The sequence below is a fragment of the Cryptomeria japonica genome, chromosome 8, assembly GCF_030272615.1.
Source record: "Cryptomeria japonica chromosome 8, Sugi_1.0, whole genome shotgun sequence".
In the NCBI taxonomy this organism is placed as follows: Eukaryota; Viridiplantae; Streptophyta; class Pinopsida; order Cupressales; family Cupressaceae; genus Cryptomeria; species Cryptomeria japonica.
In genome coordinates, this window is record NC_081412.1 from 537,438,663 (window position 1) to 537,454,124 (window position 15,462).

Genomic DNA, 15,462 nt, shown 5'->3' on the forward strand with positions numbered 1-15,462 from the left:
AGAAAAGTCTTTGACTAATGTCTCTGTGTGATATTTCATTGCCTAGGTACCTCTTCTCTGAAATTGGTCAAGTTGATTCCAGGTCCCAAGAGTTTAGAAGCAATGGTTGTTTGTGCTGTATGGTTACGATTTTAGTGAAATTTCATGATAGATTGGGGAATGTGGTTATCTCAGATAAAATTCAAAGTAGAGAATGCATTGAAAGTTTGTTGCTCCATTTGAATGTTTTTGTGGCTGCATAGTTTGAGTGTGCTGTTAGTGATTGTTTTGTTGGGGACAGTCAAGAGTAGGCACTTAAAGAATGTGGAAATTTTTGCTGCCCCTAGGATTGAAAAGGGTTTTCAAGATCTGACTTTAATTGGGGACATATGTGTTTTGAACAAAGAATTATATGTTGTCAAACATGGGCTCCAGGGCCTCACATATTTTTGTGCGGATTTGTGCCCGGTGCTCAAAATGCTGCCGGTTTCCCATAACAATGGTACCCTTTAAGTCACTAGTGAGTATTCACTCTACCATCTCTCTTGGGTGGTGTTTTGGAGCTGGCTAGTAGAACACAGGTATTTATACTTGGGTTTGTTTTAAGGCTCTGGAAAATAACGAGTCATGTTAATACTTCTCCAAAGCAGGTGTCTTAGGACTGGAATGTGGCATCGAGCAATCTAGATGGCTTGCTTGGTGGCTCTGGTGGTGTGGGTGGGTGAGGAATATCAAAATTTGATTCATGTATCTCTATGGTCCTCAATTGTTGGTTTTTTGATGGTTTTTCAGCAGGCAGTCTGCCCTTGGCTTCTTTGGCCGATGAAAAAATTCTCATGCACTTATCTACCAGAAGCTCTCTAAATCTTTGCAATAGACTGGAAACCCCATGTCTCTAATTCATTATGCTTTCATTTTTTTCCTGTTTTGGCTTTTACCCTCTTTATGTAGTTTGTATGTCATTCTATTGGTCTTCAGTTTTTTGATATTAAAGGGTGAAGGTCATTATAAATCATTCTCTTAGAATAAAAAAATGTTAAGTGATTTCAAATTTCCTGTTAAATCAGCTGATTTTTGGTCATCCATGTAAAAGTATAATTAGCAATTTAACTGCAAACAAGTAACATGAACATGAAATAATTTATAAAAACTACTCTTTCTGCAAACTGATATTTTATGATTATAGTTTTGTCTAAAGTTAAATTAAAAAAAAATACAAATTCATTTGAACTCATTGGCCTGAAAAAGTAGAATCAGGATCCAGCCCCAAATAAAATAATGGAAGGCAATAAAATATGTACCGCTGTACAAACTTCTTTTCAGAATCAATATGCAAAATCTTGTTAGGAAAATTTTTCCAATTATAGAACCAATGCTGTCCAGTTGCACCTGATTATTCTTCCTTTTTGGCTCCCTATCAGGCAGTAACTGCAAGACTAGCATAAAGTATCTGGATTATCAAATTCACGCTGCATTTCACACTCTGCAGAAGATATCTGTTGATATAGTGGCCTCGCTCCAAACGATTGTATCGAGTTATCAACAACCATAGTTGAACAATTACACAATTATATACTGACTTCATACTTTCATGTTATTTTTCAGTCAGTCATCCTTCTACAAGCTGTGAAGGAAGCTTGTATTGCTTCAGACATCAAGAAACAAAATGCCATGAAGCTCATCACATAAAATTCTTTGAAACATAACATCTGAACTATAACAGGATTTTGGGTACAAACTTCCCCATTGTTTAAATGCAAAAGGAATGATGCTTGCTTAAGTGTGATTACTACCTTCATTTGCATGAATAATTCTATGGAAAACTTGCTGCAATGTTGGTTGGCTTACAATAAATTCTTTGATTCCAAAAGTATGGCGCTTTATTTCCAATTCATGTAAAAGCATGGCTAATTCAGACAAGTTTCTTATTTGGATTTGAAATCTTTTTTGCCTCCATTGTCCCATTACAGGACTGCAACTATTGTCTTCATGGCTTGTCTCATTTTCTGAGAGAGGAAATAAAGTAGAAACAAAATTATTGATAGCTTCCATCTTGTCTGTTTCACCCATGACTACCAGAGAATATGCAGATCCATAACGTCGTTTCAGCTCTTGTGGTGCAGCAAGGCATTTGAGCTGGCCCTTGACAAGTATACCGACTCTTTTCCTGGATTTAAAAAAATATATAGGAACACTGAAATTTAGTTATTCATCATCTAAACATTAACTGGAGAAGCTTAATGCATCTAGGATTCCTACCCAAGTGCTTCAGCCTCTTCAGAAGACTGAGTACAAATCAAAGTTGCATGGGAGCTAGATTGAGCTGCAATGTATGTCCATATCTTCCGCTTGCTAGCCGTGTCAAGTCCTATGCAGAAAATTATCAATTAATAATAAATTGAATGATCCCGCAAGTTCATGATGAAATTTGAGAAGATAGCCCTCAACTTCAGAAAGACAGCAAACTAGAAACTGCAAGTGCTACATGTACTAACACTTCCTGCATAAAGCATGTTACCAGTTAAATATATTAAGTCAGAAGAAAAATTCCAAGTTTTCAAACTCTTACCACAGGTTGGTTCATCCAGTAGCAAAGTATTTGGATCTCCAAGCATTGCTGTAGCAATGGCTAGTTTATTATGGATAGCTGGTTTGCAATGTCCTAGCCTTTTGTCAGCCTCCTCTGGTTTTGTGAGGACAAAGAACACAGGGATTTTTAAGAGAATGTACCAAGCTATCAAATAAAAGATGCTAAACTTCATAAGCCATCTTGAAACTAGAAGGAAGTGAAAAGTGCAAGAGAAGACTAGAAAATGGCCTCCAAATATGGTCCAACCCTGAAAGAATATAGGGGCTAGATAACCTAGACATGAAAAATTGCCTAACATTATTTACCTGTTAAATTCAATGCATTGAGGATTGCTTCAACTGGTATGTTGTGATTTGCTAGGCCCTTCAAAGAAGCAAATAGTTTCAGGTGTTCTCGTAGTGTCAATGCTGGGTATACCAACTACATCAAGCAGAAAATAGTTTCAGATACCACTTTTGAGTTCTGAATAAATGTTCTTTTCATTTTTTACCACAAAATGTAAGAAACCATTTCAAGTGTTCTCCTGGTACGTTAATTGCATCCAGCAAGCAAATGATAGTTTCTTAGTACCCTTATCTTTAAAGCTAAAGTTTTAGCATACACAGACCATAAGTAAACAGAATATGCAGGTTAAGTACTGACCGCATACTGAGGGCAAAAGCCAATGACGTTTTGTTGTGCCCCCCAGTAATTATAACGTACACTATTACCACAAACTATAGCATCACCATATGTAATTGAACATTGTCTTCCAAGGCAATTCAGCAGTGTGCTTTTTCCAGCCTTTTCTCCACCAACGAGCACAACAATCTAAAAATGTAGTGAGCCAAATTGTCATTTTGATCTCTACTTTAAAAATATTGTGTTGAAACGGTAAGTCATATCATTAAAAACAATCTAAATGTTCTAGCTTCATACCTCTCCCTGCTGAACAGCCAACCATATATTCTTAAATGCCCATGTTCCTTCATTAGATCCAGAGCTACACATTCCTGATGTACTGAATTTCTGCATGTTATCCGATGTCTCTGGATCAGTGCATGAGTAGAAGTGTAAGAAATGAAGAAAAAATTCAATACAAGCACTAATTCATCAATGACGAGTTGACATGTTTTGGGCCAATGAAGGAACCTTTTTTTCTACAGTTCTTTCAATTAAAATCTGGAGAGGGGCATTATTAGAGGCTATATTAAAGGCTTGGGTTTTAAACTAAAGGTTGCAAAACAAATCTAACATAGAAACAGCAAAATAAGTAATCAATCAAGATAGATGCTCTATCTGACATGCACATTGTTAACAAAGTAAAACTGTAGTCACACGACTTAGCTCTTGAATGACTTGCCAAATAAGTAATCAATCAAGATAGATGCTCTATCTGACATGCACATTGTTAACAAAGTAAAACTGTAATCACACGACTTAACTCTTGAATGACTTGCCAAACTGAAAAATAATGGTTAACTTGGCACGCATCAAAATTTCAATGAACAAATCAGCAAAATCGCAAGCCATCCAGATTAGCTTTAAATTTCCATACTTGTTTTGATGACAATTTCATAAATGACCTGAAACTTGGCAAACAGTTGAACCTGTATGTTTTTCCAGAAAACCAAGTCAATCCAGGAGTATTTAGCCTCTCAAGAATAGTATTGTAACTATGAATGAAAACACAATTGAAAAATATAGAGGAAAAAATAATCGGGAAAACCATATCAAACTTGAGAATCCACTTTTTGAAAGTGAATTCAACAGAATTATTCAAGTTCTACAGTTTCCCCTTCTACAGAGTAGACAAAAGTGTCCCTTTTAGCCTATTTACTTCCCATAGGCTAATTTTGGGCTTTGTTAGGGAATAAATCAATTAATTAAATAAAGTTGTCCAATAAAGTAATTTTTTGGATGACTCTATTTTAATTAATTTGAAATGGTGACTTAAGTGACTTAAGTAATTTTCTGGATGACTCTATTTTAATTAATTTTTTGGATGACTCTATTTTGTTGATGAGGCAGACAACTCGTCCGTACAGTCAATGTCAGACGAAGAGTACAAAGAGGGAAATCTTGAACTCACGGACATATTCTGCTGCATTGAGAATCTATCCATCTCAGGGGAGCCGAGAATTGGAGGATATGAATCAATGATCCTTGGATAGAGGGAGCACAGGAATGAGTCAAAACTTGAAAGTACTCAAAGTGTTGGGGACACTAGAGGTGGACGTGTAAAGGACTCGTATGTGGCTGAAAGTGTAGGGAAAGCACTGGAACATAGCGGTTAGAATAGTCCACCTAGGTTCGAGACACAAGGGAGTAATCAGGCGAGGAAGATGGTGACTCCTCCGACAAGTCCAAATGTGGATTGGCAGAAACTACCGAAGTTCACGAGGAATGGGTAAGAAGATCCTACAAGGCATTGCAAGCCATGTGAGACCATTTGGATAGCAAGCGGTTAGATGGACAAATACTATTGGCTTAGAGCATTTCCAACAATGCTATAGGGTATGGCCATTGACTGTTTCTCAAAATTTGAGGATGAATCCAAAATCTCTTGGTACGCACTGAAGAAGGCATTCGAGGCCGAGTTTAAATTGCTATAGGACGACAATGAGATCGTTACCGAAATTTACAACACCAAACAAGGGAAACATGAAAATGTATGAGCTTACAACTGTAGGCTCATTGAGAGATTGACCCCTTCGATAAGAAAGAAAATGAAAGTCTGTTATCGTATGCCAATGCGTATAATTAGGCAATGGACATCGAGAGTGAATCCAAAACATCATCTCGGGGAAAAAGGAAGACAAATGATGATGAGAGCACCAAAAGGTAGCAACAACAAAGAATAAAAAATGGTTTACGCCCTACAATGGGATATGATGGAAATGATGAGAGAGTTGAAGGTAGAGAAAGAATCCAATAAAGAAACTAATGAACTTTGGTGTATTGAGTGCAAAACTGAGGGGCACACAAAAGGTATTTGTCCTTGAAAGATATTTTGTGAGATTTTCCAAGTGATGGGTCATTCAAAAAAAGAGTGCCCATACAATTTGAAGACCAGAAGTACACAAGTACTCTTCACACAGAGTGAGTCCTCTCCATTGAAACCACGTAACACATTAGCAAGCAAGGAAACCATGTAATCAAATACATAGCTAATCTAGGAAAACTATGGCATCCACCACTCTGCTAACCAAGTACTTAACATCACTATTGATCGACACATGCACAAACCCGCATACAAATAGACTCACACAAGTCTCTGATCATTTGAGTCACAATTATTCAACATAGTTTAGGGGCTATAGCCACTTCAATGAGCCCTAGCACATGCGAACGAGAAAATACCATGATCACAATGTAGCATCTTGCTATACCAAAGCAAATCTATTTAACTTTAAACTAAGATAGCAATCATCCTAAGAGCGCCTTGATAATCAAGTTAACACCTCATTGTGGCAAGACACTATTGAACTTGTAATTGAGATAGAAGATAACCCATTTATACTAGGATGACCATCATTTAGACATTTGATTCACCAAAATAACCACTATGTTACTTTATTCATGAATGACCATAGAGCTATTCTCTTTGTAAAATGACAACCATGCAAATCCATTGAGTCTTGAAGGATGATGAACAATTTAGTCCATAGAATCTTCCTTGTCATTGGATCACATGCATATTGTGCTACAATAGATCAAACTCATATACAAGAATCCCAACTTATCCATATGAAATACTACTTTATTCTCTATAATATTTTGAATATACTAAAAAATAGATTTAAATATAAAAAATAATCAATAAAGACTCATTTTCCATATATATATCTATTAAAATATCCTAAATATCACACATGTTGCCTTAATAAAGGTAAAATTATGAAACTATCTATTTAAGATTTATATTTCATATAGCACATTATCATTTGCTGTATTGTTAGAGCAAGGATAATAAACAGAAACTAATTTAAAATTACAAAACAATTTCATTATTGCATATTGTATATAATATACTACCCATCTAAAACAAAATAATTAAAATTGATGTTATTCATCCTTCCTGAGATCCATTTCATAGCTTGATAGATCGATTTTATAGCTTGAGAAGATCCGTTATGCATGTAATTGCAACCTAGCTCTGACAGTTTAGGTGCCTTGTCTATGCTTCCGCATTTTGTATAAATCCTATAATCAGGACAACTCTATTATTGTTTATTTGCTCTATCAAACAAAGCTCATTGCTTGTCTATGCTTACACATTTTGCATACATGTTTACCAATGCAGTTGCAGCTGCAACATCTGCTAAATCATTCATTGTGAGATGGATGTCCGTACCCTGTTCCAAAGCTCCATTTTCGTTTAAGCAAAGAGGATGTTGGCAGAGATTGCAGACTTTTCAACAAAAGCATTTTGTGCATATCTTTCTTTTACAGGATTTGATGAGACCACATTTCTTTGACGTATTTGATCAAAATGTTTCTGAGGTGTCTGATCAAGAAGTTCGTGCACCTTGTCCATGCTATTCACATTTTTGCATTCATGCTTATTAGGGCATTTCCAACTGCAATGTCTGACAATAATTGCCCTCCATTATGCTTTGATGGATGTTGATATGCTGTTCCAAAGCTCCCATGTTGGCACAGTCTGGAAGTGTGGGCGGAAATGCAAGCTACCTGCATGGGAAACCTCCATATAGGGATCTCAGGGGCGGGAGAAATAGTTTCAAAAAATTGTACCTTGGGCAGGAGTTGTGAATGGGAGTAATAGTGGACGGAAAAGGGAACAGTAACAGTTAACGCAAACACATTAACGAAAACGGAAGGTTGTTGTGGGCCCGGCCACTGAAGTCAACGCTTCGAGTGTGCCGGTTAAGCCTGGCCATTAAAACCCAACAAATAATTTTTTATGGATAAAAATTATAAAACCTAGAGATAATTTTTGTTTTAAGGACAAAAAATTATTAAAAACCCAAAAATAATTTTTTTTCCTTTAAGGGACAAATTATAAAAGCCCTCAAATAATTCTTTTGGAAAAAATTATTAAAACCACGAATTTGCCTAAACCATGAAACTCCAATCGCGTGGCATGGAAAGAAAACTTGTTCACAAAAATCCCGCCGCCGCTGCTTCGTGCAGCAAGCAAAACAAGTGGAAATTCCCCATCGCGCAACAACCGGAAAGAACGAGGTCTCGTGCAGATGAACACCAGTCACGCGGAAATAACAAAGTTGCTCACTAACGTAGGCATGAAATCGTGGATTAAAAAACTTCCATCGCGGCCCCCTGACCCACGGAAATCGCGAAATAAAGTCGTGAAGAAAAATCGCGAAACCAGATGCTGTCGCCCAGAAAAAATTGCTAAGATCGCAGGCAGAATAAACACGAAAACCGCGAAAAAATTGCGCGCGGAAAACAAAAATCCTCTAGACACCGTCGTGCAGGTCACAAAAAATCGCGATAATCGCGTTGGAAAAACAAATGTGGCCTTTCAGGGAAGGAGAACAACATCCGAAACAGGGAACAAACGCGGGAGGTAGAAAAAAACGCGCAGACCAAAAACCCTAACCTGCGAAACAACCTTCACAAATGCAGGCTTAGATACAAACGTAGGTTGTCAGTAGAACCAAAAAAAATACGAAAGAAAGTCGCGCCACCCGCCAAAACCCTTTGAAAAAAAACGCGAAAATCTTCAAAACCATGCAACCTTCGAACATCCAATACGTTCTTTACATAAAAAAAATAATTAAATTTTTTTTCAAGAAATAATATCCAGGTAGAAAGAGGCACGATTTTTTACTAAAAAATTCCTATGTTACCCCGAGTTTCCTGGATAGGGGGATGGGGAAACGGGTTTCCAGGACGGATTTTTTCCCCCCGAAGTAGGGGACGACAGTGGGGACAGCTATATAAAAAATAGCGAAAATTTAAAATATATAGGGAAATTTGAAATATTCGTATAAAAACATGGATAAAGCATGCTTATATACACTATAAAACCTTAACATATGACATTTGTGTTAAATAATTTAAATTGAGAGTTTGCATGAGAGTGGAAGTCAAACAAATAATCAAAATTCAATCATTAATTTTATGGGACAGCCAAAGTACAGGTTTCCGGAAGTTTCCGAGTTTCTGGGACGTACCCGTTTCTGGGACGGGTCAAATTATGCCGAAAACGCGTCCCTGGGTAACACTGAAAAATTCACCAAATCCTATAAAACCCCATCGACCCATGCTCTGATACCATGAAAAATTGATTGCTAAAAATAATCGGATTAACTATTCAGTTATAGAGCCGTTTACATAGGCGATTACAAACAGCGATGTTTCTAAAAAAGAAACAACCGCTTCTAAAAATAGAAAACTAAATAAAGCAAAAATTACACTAATGACCATTAAAGTACTAATTAAATAATAATTAAATATTCTAATATCCAGGAGGTGTACCCTTTAGCAGCATGGATCCCTCCAGCAGCGGTGCTCCTCATCCCCTTCCAGGAAGTGCCAGAAGCGGTTTGGGCCTCCCATAGGCTCCATTGATTACCCCTCTACAGTGCAGACTTTGTAGTGCGGTTGAGGGTTTGGGTAGTCCTGTGAGGGACTCCCGTCCCCTCTTCCTCTCTTTCTTTCCCCGCTGTTGGTGGTTTGTCTTGTTTTGTTGGTCTCTGCTGTTTTGTTGTCGCTTTTCTTCAGGCACCGTTTGGTGTCCCTGCTTTGGGCTGGCTCCCTTTCTTGCTTTTAGCAGTCCTGTGGACCCACTTGGTGGTCTTTTGTTGGACATTAATAAATTTATCTTATCTTATCTTATATTATAATTTGATTTTCAATTTGCCAAAAAAAATTCAGAGTCCCGAGTCTGAGACGGAGTCAAAATATTGGACTGCTGAGTATTTGGCAAGTCTCACTTTTATAACAAGGTGTTTATGTAATAAAGTATTTTTACACAAATAAATTTTTTTCACTGAACTAAATTTTCCAGTTATTTTCTGGAATTCTGTAAATTTTCCCTCCCACATGAAGCTGATATTCCAACTTGGTAACTATGGTTAAGCAACATACAAAATGAAGAAATGAAAGAAGTATTGGCTAAAATTTTAACTATGTTCTACCATCTTTGCAAACCAAAAATCTATTGCAATAATTTGCAAGCTGTTTGGCATCCATGTAGTCCTGGCTGGTCAGTGTTTCTTCTTCAATGCATATGATTCAAATGTGGCTTCCAAATTGATGTTGTAATTACCGTATATTCTATTTTTTGCATGATTCAAGAGTAATGTCCATTCATCACTAAAGCATCTTTAGAGCAAATTCCCACTACGCATTACTTCATGAGTTTCATGATAATGCAATATGCCAATAAAGTATATGCAGATTTAGACTAATAATAGTAAAATTGTAATGCATACTTGCTGCATTTTATTTGAGTGAAAATGATAATCAAACCTGATATTCTCTCTTATTGTTTCACATACTTTGATGAATGACCTAGACATTTACTAGGCCCATTTAACAGTACTTTATAGTTTATACTATTAATAACCAAAGCAATAATATTTACCTTACTCATGCCACAACAAAGAATTTGGTCTCCTCCATGCTCTCCTGCATCACGTGAAGGGTGCAGATTTTCCCTAGCTGCAATGGTAGATTGAACCTTTTCCTTCTCAAGCTCAACATCTTCGGTCTCTTGTTCCTCTACAGCTACCTCAGATGACTCCCCGGTTCCATGTGAATGGATATCTCTAGATTCTGGATTGAGCATGTGAGACTCCAACCGCCATAGGCAGAGCAAGAGAAGTAAAATGGATATCAAGGAACCAAGGACACTTAGCATTATAAAATTATTCCATCTAAAAAAGTAGAGAATAGTTGATGCTGATGATGGAAGAAATCCATTCTGTCCCTTAATCTCTCTAACTGAGGAGAATACCATATGAAGGCTTGAGATGAGATTATATGCAGGATCAACAACACTAAACAAGGTATGCCAACCAAGAGACGATAGCTGTCCACCTGCAAAAAAGAGTACATGATTTTAAAAGATAGTCCATACATGTTAGGAAATCCTTAGCATATTTCAATTAAGATCATTTATACATTGAACTTAGTTGCAAATTGCAACATGCATATTCTTTTACTGAAAACATTGGTTCCATTGATTATTTTAAAGAAAACATTCGTTGCATTGGTTTTGAAAGCTATTTTAATGATAATAACTATTTACATCAATATTTGAAAGCTAGGTATATATTTTAGGCTTCATTATTAGTTCTTCAAGTCATTCTATGTTTTTGATGCTTTTGTGTTGTTTCAGAGATGATAAAATGGTCATTGCATGGTATCATTATAGAGCGAGCCATAACACTGTTCATCAATGCCATGTAATATTCATGTTGCAATATTCTCCCCAATGTTGCACAATGTTCATTCTATCACCAAGTAAAAATACACCAGACAGGATCAGGTGATCAAATAAATGGCCGATCCCAGGATTGCAGTTTCATTGAGTAAAACTTATTAAAAAAATATGAAAGTGATACCATTGATTTTTTAAAATTTAAATTAATCTCTCAAAGGGCATCTAGCATCAGAAATATGTGAACTTTGTTATCAAATTTAATAAAGAGCTCAATATTTTAAACTATTCAATGAAATAGAGAATTTGATTGATCTAAACAAAAAGTGAGCAAGAAAACTCAACTGCAACTACCTCTGAATAGAATTTACTGACATCGAGTACACTGTAAACTCATTAGTGAACAGAGTGGGTTAGGGCAATTTTTGCTCTATCTCCTTATAAGTCCTTAACTGTGACATTGACAACTATACTATTGACTAGCAAATTATCTCTGCTAATTTTAATGAGTTTATCATTGAAAGGTTAAACATTAATGAGTTGTTGAAGCTCAAGATATTCAGCATTTTATTAGGGCTCACCCAAAAGAGAAATGTTCAACATATTTCAATAGAGCAATGCAATCTGCAACATGCTGCTTAAGGTAGCAGTGGAAACAAACAAGCCACAAGAGTTCTCAAATAGAGGTATTGACACCATAAGTGTAAGCACCCCTATCCTTTTGCCTTAAACCTTTTTCAGTTTTGGTTGTTTGACTTTTTGTCAAACACTTGGTATGTATTCATTCTTAAGTATGATTTTTCTATTTTCTTTTTGCAATGTTTCAATATGATATTAATGCGAACAAGAATTGCAGCAATCTTTCACAATGAAATAACTATGCAATCTTTTACAATGAAATAACTATGCAATACAATAACTTCCTGAACATAGAAATCAGATATTGCATTCTTAATGAGTTTAGCTACAGCTGTGTTTGATATAACAATCTAGACATTGGGCTCATAACATACCCATCAAATGCAGGTCCAACATTCTGATTTTCTTATTACACTCTCCATTGTAATCCCTAAGTGTGGCCTGCTTATCATTAAGCTCTGTCCCAGCCGCTAGGTAAGATCTCCACACACTAAATGGCCTACAATAGCTGTATTGGCACTCACAGTTGATCATCAGCACATATATGAAAAGTCTGAAACACAAATCTGAATTGATAAGGCCCCCCAACGTTGTCTCAATCTGAGCCTTCAGGTACACCCAGCTTGTGGTCAGCTACAGCACTTCTATCAGCTCCAAAAATCAGTAAAACCCCCTTCCAATGCACCACATTGGTCCCTAGAACTCAGTCTCCAGCCAATACGGAAGTCAGCCTGGTGATTTGGAGCAGCCAGCAGCAATATTTCAGCTCCAGCAACACATACAGACCTGTCAATAAGTAAGGCCCAGCAACTGATGTACGACCCAGCAGTAGGAGTATTTGGTACTGCCGAGGAGTAAATGATACAACCTTAGCAAGGTCAATATGGCCTGGTAAAAATGAGTACAGTCCAGCACTTCAATATGTCTTCCAATCTGGTCTGGAAATGCTCCAATAAACCCAATCTAGATAATAACCGGCAACTAGAAATACTTACAATCTCAGCCCAATGTGTTCCTTGAAGTAGAAACACCTCTAATCCTCCTGATTGTATCTTGCAACATCGAGAAGAATGACATTCATGAGGGATTTCGTCCTCAAAAACCCTTGAAGATGAACTCTCCAAACAATTCATAAAATTACCACTTCAACAAAGCATATCTGAAAGAGAGCTCTTGAATCTCTTTTATAAAGTCCTCATAAGAGTTCATTCACTCACCTTGCCAATGTGGGATAAACCAAATCACATTTTTGCCTTTTCCTATTTTTTCGGGATTTTGCTTTTTCCCTATTTTCTCACGATTGCTTTTTTCCCCCTATTTTCTCGTGATTGCTTTTTTCTTTTAACATTTCCATGTTATTTAAATAATTTTCCATTCATCTTAAGACCTCAAACATTCTATGTCTCCAATGTGTTATTAAATAAAGGGACTTTAAATACTTCCACCTAACTATAGACCCGCATTAATAAAGTTAAATGTTTAATTTAACTTTATAACTTAGCTATATTGATAAATAAATTAATAATTGCAAACGATTATTAAAAACTCCAATAAAAAACAACTATCATCATTAGGATATTATTTATGAGTTTACTGTTGATCCAGACCTGGCCCAATTGACTTACTATAAATTTTGTAAGTGTTCCGAAAACCCATCAAAACACATCAAAATCACTTGCAATTGAAATTGCCTAGGCCAAATATCCTCAAGATCCCTAAAATGTCCTGGTTAGCCTATGTGACCATGGAGAAATAGGCTAACGACAACCTCATACCACATGTGCTAAAAAGGGGACATTACAATAAGCAAGCAATTTAATTTAGGAAGTGTTGTGCTCATTGCACACACACCCTTGTTGTTTTAGGGGATCCCTGTCGTTTTTGAAGTTTTCCTGCATGAGAGAGGAGAGACAGAGGCACTAAAGAAAAAAACAAATCGCACTCCTGTGCTTTCAAACCCGAAGCTCCCCATGTTAGAACCCAAGTCTCACAGTGCGAAGAGAGTCATAAATCGCAGGTAAAACAAGAAAGGTGAAGCCAAAGCAACATCGCACATTTCTCTTGAAAGTCCCAAATTTCCTTAAGTCGCACAGGAAGGTTAGGGTAAACAGGAAAATCACAAAGAAAATCGCGCATTCACATCAGAATACCCAAAGTTACGCGTATAAACTTCAATGGGCACCAAGAGAATCACACGTTTTGAGCTAAAAGCCCAAAAATTGTGAAAGGCGTTAAAGAGAAACCCAACAAAATTCACCCAGAGTCCCCATTGATCTCGAAAATCGTTTTGTGTCGAAAGGGTAAGCAAATAGAAAATCGCTCGATTTCATTAAAATCACGAAGTTTACAAACCAAACGAAATCGCGAGTTCCGTGCATTCCAAAAGAGGGTAAATGCCCAAAGTTTAGAAAACCTGTGAAAATCGCATAGACAACGCCTCCACAAAATCGTGGATTCATAGAGAAATGGCCGAAATTGGCTAATAAAGTTCAAATCGCGCCAAGAGTTTTCACAAGCTGAAAGGGTAAAAACGTTTGAAGTTTGCAAAATCGGCTTCATAGCCGAAAATTTCAACTGATATCGCACAAAATCTCCAATCTGCTCGAAGTTCAAAAGGCTGAAAAACCTAAGCTCACCAAAATCGCACCTTTTATCAACAAATCCCGAATTTTATAAAGTGAGGAGGCAATAAGGTTAAAATTGTGCATTTCTGGTCAAATATCCGAGTTTTATTATTAAGACAAAAACAAAGTTCACGCAATTGAGTCAGAAAGCCCGATTTTGTTATGGAAGGGGGCACTTTATCTTGATAAAGTCAAGTTCGCGCAATAGGCTCTAAGGCCGAAAATGACAAAGGAGATATAAAATCGCACATTTTTATCCAAATGGCCGAATTCCAAATCGCGCGACTTTGATTTAAGATGCCGAAGTTTGTGGAGAAAGGGCGCTTAAAATTTGCTTTCTCACATTTCCCCCTAATTGGCCAAACTTTTAAGTTAGGCGTTCAAACTTGGCAAATCTATAAAATTGCACATTTACTTTTAAAGTCCAAATTTGGCTTAGGTACATTCTCACATTTCGCCTAAATGCTGAATTTCAACCTTAGTCCCCTGAGTAAGTGCAAATGAAAGTTGAAGTGAGAAAAGGGTGTTTTAAATTAAAATCTTGCAAAACCTTCAAATCACCTAAAGTTTTAAAGGGAAGACATTTGTTACAATAATATCTCGCAGAAGATGCGGAACGTGCGAATTTCATCAAGGGGCATTTAGATACATTTAATATGATTGTTAAATTATTTTATTTAATTTTTCAAAATGATTATTAAAAAGTGGAATTCGTTGTTTGTAGGATGACATCGGAATAGCTAAAGCATCAACCTAAAAAGCAAATTGGAGATGCGACCACAGGGATCAAAAAACTAAGCATGAGGAAGCGCCAAATCACCAGACCACCGAAAAACGAGATTGAAGACAAAGAACACAGAGTGCTACAAAATGTGCATTCTTAGAAGAATACACTGGTGGAAGAAATTCTAGAAAATCAGTTTAAAAACTGAACTGTTTTATTGTAAAAGGTTGCCTATGGGCCCCACCTAATGTATTAAAAACAAAGGGACACAGGTCAATTATCTCCAACTACCAAATTGACCGAATTAATGCTAAATAGTGGTAGGTAGTTGAGAATATGGTTGGGGGGACAATTGAGAATTGAGAAGGCATGGGTTAAAGTTGTCAGGCTTCTAGAGGGTAGATCATGATTGTTGGATGCAGTCAATCCTGGCCATCGATTGAAATTGTAAATTCTATAAAAGGCAGGATGCCTCTCATTGTAAAGGGTTATAGTTTTTGTAGACAGTTAGATAGTTAGAGTTCTGTAGAAGGTTAAATTTTAGTAGTAG

General features: G+C 36.7%; 1 protein-coding gene across 9 annotated transcripts in view; it reads right to left on the reverse strand.

The window, feature by feature from the left end:
- Positions 1–1,135: 1,135 nt before the first annotated feature.
- Positions 1,136–15,462, reverse strand: part of LOC131027665 (uncharacterized) — a 300,093-nt gene continuing 285,766 nt past the window's right edge. For 8 of the 9 annotated variants that reach the window (XM_057957732.2, XM_057957733.2, XM_057957734.2 and 5 more), the window contains 7 exons: positions 10,128–10,582; positions 3,488–3,577; positions 3,212–3,379; positions 2,875–2,989; positions 2,549–2,662; positions 2,239–2,347; positions 1,136–2,146 (listed from right to left, as the gene is read on the reverse strand). In XM_057957732.2, the coding sequence (XP_057813715.1) occupies positions 1,756–2,146; positions 2,239–2,347; positions 2,549–2,662; positions 2,875–2,989; positions 3,212–3,379; positions 3,488–3,577; positions 10,128–10,582 (1,442 nt within the window). In that variant the 3' untranslated portion in view covers positions 1,136–1,755. Of the gene's footprint in view, positions 2,147–2,238; positions 2,348–2,548; positions 2,663–2,874; positions 2,990–3,211; positions 3,380–3,487; positions 3,598–10,127; positions 10,583–15,462 lie in introns of those variants that run through there. The other variant, XR_009102519.2, reaches the window with a different exon arrangement.